This window comes from Eublepharis macularius, chromosome 13 (genome assembly GCF_028583425.1).
Source record: "Eublepharis macularius isolate TG4126 chromosome 13, MPM_Emac_v1.0, whole genome shotgun sequence".
In the NCBI taxonomy this organism is placed as follows: Eukaryota; Metazoa; Chordata; class Lepidosauria; order Squamata; family Eublepharidae; genus Eublepharis; species Eublepharis macularius.
In genome coordinates, this window is record NC_072802.1 from 73,134,346 (window position 1) to 73,141,489 (window position 7,144).

The window sequence follows — 7,144 nt, forward strand, 5'->3', positions numbered from 1 at the left end:
AGGACTGCCTGGTAGTGGCTCCTGGGTCAAGTTTCCTCGCTCTCCTGCTCCTGCCTCTGGTTTGGGGAAAGGGAGGAGGGTGGGGGAGCCACGTGGGAGAGACCTCTTTTGCTTCTGGGGTGGCAGCTCTGGGCCCCAGGATCTCTTCTGCTGGAAGGGTGGAGTGGACCTGGGGCTGCTAGCTTCTGACCCCCACCCCCCAAATGGATGGATAGGTGACAGAAGCCTCAGGTAGTGGGGCGACGTGGCCACATGTCTGCAGCCTGGCCGTTGAAGCCTGGAGATATTACCAGACCGTAAAACATGTAGTGGCCTGCTTGCCTGTACGTAGCCGTGCTAGCCTCCTGGCACATGAGCGGCCTAAAAGAGAGGAACTCTTGCAGGTTTTACAAACGTCCCTTTTGCTTGCCTGGATTCTTCATTGGCTCAAGCGATCAAGCAAAATACATCCCTCTCTGGCTCAAGTCAGTTTCCACTTTTGTTAACAAAGTTTCTGTAAGCAGAATGGTGCTTCCGGCGAGTTTGCCTTTAAACCTGACCCGGCCAGATTTCCGGCTTCTTTCCACTTCCAGAGCAGCACCCTGGGCATCTCTGTGCAAGGAGAGGGTTTGCCCTAGTTGGGCCTTTTGGCTTTGGACCAAAAACTTGGAAAAGCTGCTGACCCAGAAGTTTCACGCAGCTCTGGCAAGGAGCACAGCCAACAGGCGGATGGGCCAACTCGCTTGCTGCTAATCTTCACTAAACCGATGGGCCTGTTTTTAAGGGCAGCCGAGAGAACTCAACATAATGAGTCTGTATTGTGGTGTCGAGCCCTTGCGATTGAACTGAAATGCGACGGGTGGAATCGGGTGGCTGCAGCTGCTGCCTCAGCATCCCCCCAAAGCCCTGCTGTGGGCAGAGATGGTCCAATAAATAGCACTGCTGGTTTGCCTCGCCTGCCTACCGGAGCATCCAACGCTGTCCAGGAGGAGGAGGTAGGAAGGGCCCCACTCTCCACACCCAAAGGCCAGAGCCCTTCTCCCCCAGCAGCAGCCCTGGCATCCCTGGGGAGATGTTTGGCCTTCAGGCTGAGTTGGCGGGGGGGGGGGGGTGAGGTTGTGAGGTGCAGAGAGTGAGACCAGAGAGGAATTCCAGGAGAGAGGCTGCGGGATTAAGTAACCCGGGGCGGGGGGGGGGGGGGCTTGAGCCTTATGTGCCAGTCATGCATTCATTACTGCTGGGACGTGGGGCGTGTCCCCGAAAGCCTGCCCCACACTGCCGGAGGAATGGTGCGATGAGGGCTCCTGCTGCAGTTCCTCCTGGTCGGTGAAGCTCCTGTGATCGCCGGCCCCCTTGTCTGGCTCTGGGCCAGAAGTGACGCTAGTTCCTGGGCCCTTCTCTCCTTTGGTTCTTTGCGGGTCTCCCTTGCCATCCAGATGCTTGGGAGGCAGCCAAAGTGTCTTCCCTTTTGGTGAAGTCTGAATAAGCACAAATCTTCTGTAGGGTAAATTTCCCTTTTTGAGGCAAAGCGCTAACCTCCCGGAATTTGGGGCAGGGGGCATCCAGGCACCATGACAGAACAGCAAAGCCCCCCAGGAGAGATGGCAGCTGCTGAGAGCGCGGAGGAAACGGGGCAAAGCTTCAAGGTACGGCACGAGCAGCCCAGTCCTTGGTGAAACGTTGGTTCTCTTCCTTCTTTGCCCCTATGCCACCCACATGTGCCACACCACAAGTCCACAGAGAGGAGGTGGAGCAGCGGGTGCACTTGCAGTCTGCTGTTTGCTCTCTGTCTGGGAGGCAGTGCCCCTGCGTTTTCTCCAGCTTGTTCTCCAAGGCAGTTTTGGGTGCAGCAGTCAAGCCTTTCCATTGAGGCCTGAAAAGGGAAAGCGCGGGGGGGGGGGGTGTCTCACCAGCTCTCCTCCTCCTCCTCCATATCTGAAGTACATTTGCAAAAGCCCCTTTGCTTCAGGGGCTCTCTGGGAGTGGGGTGGGAATTGCCTGCCAGCAGGGAGGTGGGCAGGTGGCAGTGGGTGGTGCCCACGCCCGTCCACGTAGCTTTGGTTTGGGTGCTGCCTCTCAGAGGGGGGGCTGTATTAAATCTGTTGCAGCAGACACAGCCCAGAGTCTCGAGGCTCCTTGATGGATGCTCTGCAGCTGCTGCTTCGGGGAGCAAGAGTCCAGAGCCCCCCCACACACCAGGCACAGTGATGGGGAAGCGCCCAGGCGGTGCGCGTGGAGCTCTGTTCCGTTCTTTATCTTGGCCATTAAGGGGCTCCATTGCTCCAGTCCAGCTGCCTTTACAACGTGAGATGGTGTGAAGCCGGGGGGGGGGGGGGGGTTCATTTAGATTCTTATCACCACCTCACCCCGGGAGGCTCTGGGGGTGGACAGCATTTGAAATCAATGAAGGCAGTTAATGACTAATTTGGGTGGGAAAGCTCCTCCTCTTCACACACACACCCCGCCCCCACACAGCACACACTGCCAAAGTGTGTCCTTCGCTCCCCTGTTCTCCATCCCTCTGTGGCGGGGTTGTGTTGTGTTTGCTGTAAGGCGGAAGAAGAGGCAGCCCCAGCAGGGAGCTTTTTTCAAACCTGGCCTTGGGCTCCATCTCTGAGTTACCGCTTCTGTTGGCATTCTCCTCCCATGCAAAAGCTTGGCTGCACCTCTGATGTGTAAATACTTCTGAAAAAAGCCCCCTCCTTGGGAATGTCTGCTTCTTGCCTCCTGCCCCTGGCCAAATTCTAAGTTTGCCTGCAGTTTCATTTGGCAGATGCCAGAGACGGTCCTAGCAGTCGCTAAGCAGAGGTGCAAGCTGGGCCTCTCTTGTGCAAGCTTGCCCTGTGCCGTGGAGAGCCAAAGGCTGCACAGCCTGGGCAGGCGCCACCTTGTTCCTGGGCGGAAGAGCCAGCCAGGTTGCTGCTCTTCCTCACCGAGCTGCGGCTCGGCTGGGGCATTGCTAATTTCAAGGCCCCGCACCCTGCTGATGGCTGCCGAGTCTTCATCCAGTTTGCCCTTCCAGGTCACGCTCTATGAAATGGAGAATTTCCAAGGCAGGAAATGTGAACTGACCCACGAGAGTCCCAACGTGATGGAGAAGGAGGTTGAGAAAGTGGGCTCCCTTCAGGTGGAGTCTGGCCCGTGAGTGTTGATCTGCTTGGAGTGGGGGAGTGGGCCACAGGGCTCAGCCCGCTGCAGTTCCAAGGACTACTGCGCTGAAAACCTGGCCTTTCTCGGGTGACCCAGTGGAAAGAGCTGGCAGGGCGAGCAGAATGTGCCCTGGCTTGAGCTTGAGTCTCCAGCAGAGGCTTTGGGGGGGGGGAAGAGCTGGTAGGTGGTGCTCAGGAGCAATCGGCGGACTTGCAAGGCTCGGGGCGGCATGTTCCTTCCAGGCTTCTCTGCATTGCGGGGGGGGGGGGGTGCCTGAGCACACGCAGTCCTTGGCCCTGTGGATGAGACCGGACGCCCTGTGGGGCAGGAGATACCAGGAAATGGCAGGTAGCGGCAAAAGCCCTCCTGCACCCAAGTGAAATCGGCTACAAGCAGGGATCTGGGCACGCAAGACCCTCCCCCGTTGCTTTTTTCCTAAACTGAAAATTCCCGGTCCGTCCAGGCCTCTCCTCATAGGAAGGCGCTCCACCCCCCTGACCATCTTGGCTGTCCTCTTGGGTACTTTCCCCAGCTCCGCAATGCCCTTTTAGAGCTACAGTGACTAGAACTGCCTGCAGCGTTCCTCCAGATGAGGCTGCCCCAGCAGCACAAGAGCATTACACCACTGGACGGTCAGGACGGTGTTGCTCAGCACCCTTGGAAGGGGTCAGCTGGCCAGGACCAGAAGAGCCTCCAAGGTCTAAAGCAGGGCAGGGGTAGCAGTTCTGTTTTCCCCATAAGCAGAGCAGGTGGGGGAGCACAGCGAGCCCCTTGACCTGCCCTTTCCTCGCTTGGCCAGGGTCTGCTCCGTGCAGCACAGTTTTTCTGCAGCCCAGCTGGAAGAGAACTGCTTAAATGGCAGGGGGCGAAGGTTAGCACCTCTCCCACAAGCTCTCCAGTTCTGCTTGCAAATTGGACCCTCCAGGGCTTTTTTTCTGGGAAAAGAGGTGGTGGAACTCAGGACTGCACAATGACGTCACTCCGGGTCAGCTGGAACAAGGGAGGAGTTTTTTAAAGTTTAAATTGCCCGCGGCGAAAATGGTCACACGGCTGGTGGCCCCAACCCCTGATCTCCAGACAGAGGGGAGTTTAAATTGCCCTCTGCACCGCTCGGTGCGGAGGGCAATCTAAGCTCCCCTCTGCCTGGAGATCAGGGGGCGGGGCCACCAGCCGTGTGACCATTTTCAAGAGGAGCCGGAACTCCGTTCCACCGCGTTCCAGCTGGAAAAAAGCCCGGGAACCCCCTATGCACACATACATAGAGATGAGCTGGGAACACTCTTGGCTAGCTTGACCTCCCTGTGGTCTGTGGTGTGCTCTTTGAATACTCAGAAGAACCCGGTCAGTGCTGAGTAGGATTAATACCTGTGCAGTCCCTGTTCTGGTGGTGCTACTCTGGTGAGGCAGAAAACAGCTCAGACCCTGCAGGCCTCTCCCCCAACCATGCCTTCCTGGAGCCTCGCGCTTCAGTAGGATAGTCACCTGTTACCTTTGCAGGCCCACCCCTTCAGCCATTGGGGCAAGAAGCCTGCTTTGCTTCCAATGAGAAGTGCGATTTGTGAGTTCTGGGCCCAAGTCCCTGTTCTGCAGTGATGCTGTGGCCGTGATGAGGAGGTGGGGTCCCCCAACACGTTTGATTTTGCAGCCTCACTGAGGCCTCTTTTTTGCAGGTGGCTCGGCTTCGAGCGGCAGGCGTTTGGTGGGGAGCAGTTTGTGCTGGAGAAGGGGGACTACCCCCGCTGGGATTCCTGGTCCAACAGCCACAGGAGTGACAGCCTCATGTCCATTCGGCCCCTGCCAATTGTAAGTACTTCTGTGCCCTCCCGTTCCCCTCCAGTGTCACCGGCTTGCCAGCCAGAGGGTAGAACAGACTGATCTTTGTAGCCGTGTGCAAGTGGCGCACTCTCAGCCTGATGCACCCATCTATAAAATGGCATTTGCTATAAATATTGGGAGGAGCGGGGACAAAAATGCTAAAACTTGTGAAGCAAACGTCAAAGGACTGGAAAGGGCCCTGGTGAGGGGGGGAGGGAATGGAGGAGTGGCACCTCTGGCAAGCGCGGAGGAACGACACAGCGAATTGCTGGCAAGGGGAGCAGCCCCGGCCTGCTCATCTACCTGAAATGAAGGTCAGATCATGAGATTTTCCATATGTATTCCCAAGGAGGGAGTACATGGCGGGGCGAAGTGCGAAGCAGCCAGGAATCTAGGAGTCCAACTGTGCTCAGAGGTGTGGACAAAGCCTTAAGCAGGGCATTAAATTCCCCAGCCCTCATTTCCTTAAGATTTATGAGAATCCTTACTCGAATGACAGAGGTTTTCTCCAAACAAAGTCACTATTCCTTTGGCGAAAAAGGCTAAAACTTGTGAAGCAAACGTCAAAGGGCTGACAAGGCTCCTGGCCCAGAGCCTCCAGGCAGAAAGGCTGCAGCACGTGCTCTGCAGCCAGCCCCAAACAGCAGGACGTGGTGCTCCCTTCCCCAACACCACGTGACCTGCTGCACTGGCTGCTGCTTTGCTGTGAAGGAAGTGGCGGCAAAGCAGAGCAACTCTGTCCCCCGCTTGTGCTGCTTCTCCCCCCTGCAGGACAGCCCCGACCATAAGATCCACCTGTTTGAAAACTCCGGATACGGAGGGAGGAAGATGGAGATTGTGGAGGACGATGTCCCCAGCTTGTGGGCTCATGGCTTCCAGGACCGGGTGGCCAGCGTCAAGGTCCTGGACGGAACGTAAGGAGGGGGAGCCGTGGACCTGCTGGACGTTTCTTACAGGGAGCCATTTGCACAGTCCCTTCCCTCGGGGCCGCAAGCCCTGCACTGGCTTGACCTGCTGTGCTGGCCGAGACTTGCTGCAGAATTCGAACTCCTCCCAGAGCTTCCCCCCAGCCAGCCCACACTGCTTGAAGCCGGGTGGGGGGTGGAAGGAGTTTGGCTTGTCCTGAAGGACAGGAGCCTTCGGAATAAGGTGCACCTGCATAACTATTATGGCAAGGGTAGTTGGGCGGGGCCTGAATACGGCTTGCTCCCATTCTGGATCCAGGGTGGCCCTGGGCAATGGTGAGTGCAGCTGCAGCTGCGTTCAGCTGCACAGCATGCAACTGTAAAATGGGGAGGGGTTAACAGATGTAAGGAGGGAGAGATTTTTTTAGGTTAAATTTTAGCATTCAGAATCTAAGACAATTTCCCCCGCTCGCCTCGCACAAGCAGTACTAGTGGAGTGCCGTGGGAACAGGGAAAGGGCGGTCTCATCCTGTATCTTGCAGGGCTTGGTCGTATGGAGGAGGCCTCTTGCTCTGTCTGTTCTTGGAAGCTGCCGCTCCATGTCTTGGGATGTAGGCAGGGCGGGGGAGGGCAGAGCGCTTTCAGGCAGGTGTGTCTGACCTGGGTCCATTTTGACTCTGGCTCTCTGGCTCTCTAGATGGGTGGGCTATGAATACCCCGGGTACCGTGGCCGCCAGTATGTCCTGGAGAAGGGCGAGTACCGCCACTGGAACGAGTGGGATGCCAGCCAGCCCCTGATTCAGTCCGTGCGGCGCATCCGGGACCAGCAGTGGCACCAACGGGGCTGCTTTGAGGGGTGCTGAGAGATTCACGTTGGCCCAGGAAGAGCAGAAGCGGAGGTGCATTTAAGACCCCGGCAGGAGACCCTGCCCGACGCGTTGTGTCTCTAAATGATGATGTGAAGCCCTCAATAAAGATTTCAGCCACCTGCCCTGTCCTTCTCTTTTGTTACTTGCAAGTGTGCACATTGGGAGTTGTGAAGGCATCTACTCACCAAAGGCAGAGGGAGAATTTCCTGGATCCTAGGAGGATTCAGAGGCCGGGGGGGGGGGGGACCCAGTCCTCGCCCAGATTCCCTCCCTAAGCCATCCCTGCCAGCCTCTGCTTGCCCAGCATCCTTGAATTGCCCCCAAAGCGGCTTCCTCTCCCCCCTCCCTTTCTCTGTTCCATCCCCAGGGCAGTTTGCAGTGCTTTCTTTGGGTACTGTCAATGCTTATAAAGAGCAATTGCCCGCA

The 7,144-nt window shown here is 57.2% G+C and overlaps 1 protein-coding gene across 2 annotated transcripts; it reads left to right on the forward strand.

Annotated features, from left to right (window-relative positions):
• The first annotated feature begins 886 nt into the window (after window positions 1-886).
• CRYBB3 (crystallin beta B3) lies at window positions 887-6,810 on the forward strand. 2 transcript variants are annotated; one of them, XM_054996561.1, is made up of 6 exons: window positions 887-974; window positions 1,535-1,625; window positions 3,002-3,120; window positions 4,800-4,932; window positions 5,716-5,858; window positions 6,547-6,810. In XM_054996561.1, exons 2-6 carry the CDS (start codon window positions 1,551-1,553, stop codon window positions 6,710-6,712), a joined length of 636 nt encoding a protein of 211 aa, XP_054852536.1. In that variant the 5' UTR covers window positions 887-974; window positions 1,535-1,550; the 3' UTR covers window positions 6,713-6,810. The 2 variants fall into 2 exon arrangements, with proteins under 2 accessions (XP_054852536.1, XP_054852535.1); XM_054996560.1 differs by lacking the exon at window positions 887-974 and having other exon boundaries at window positions 1,443-1,625.
• Window positions 6,811-7,144: the final 334 nt, after the last annotated feature.

Excerpts from the sequence above, each read along its gene's own strand:
- CRYBB3 (XM_054996561.1), top strand. The coding sequence starts at position 1,551 with ATGACAGAACAGCAAAGCCCCCCAGGAGAGATGGCAGCTGCTGAGAGC. Across the intron at positions 1,626-3,001 it reads AAACGGGGCAAAGCTTCAAG|GTCACGCTCTATGAAATGGA; the intron begins GTACGGCACGAG and ends TTGCCCTTCCAG. Across the intron at positions 3,121-4,799 it reads CTTCAGGTGGAGTCTGGCCC|GTGGCTCGGCTTCGAGCGGC; the intron begins GTGAGTGTTGAT and ends TCTTTTTTGCAG.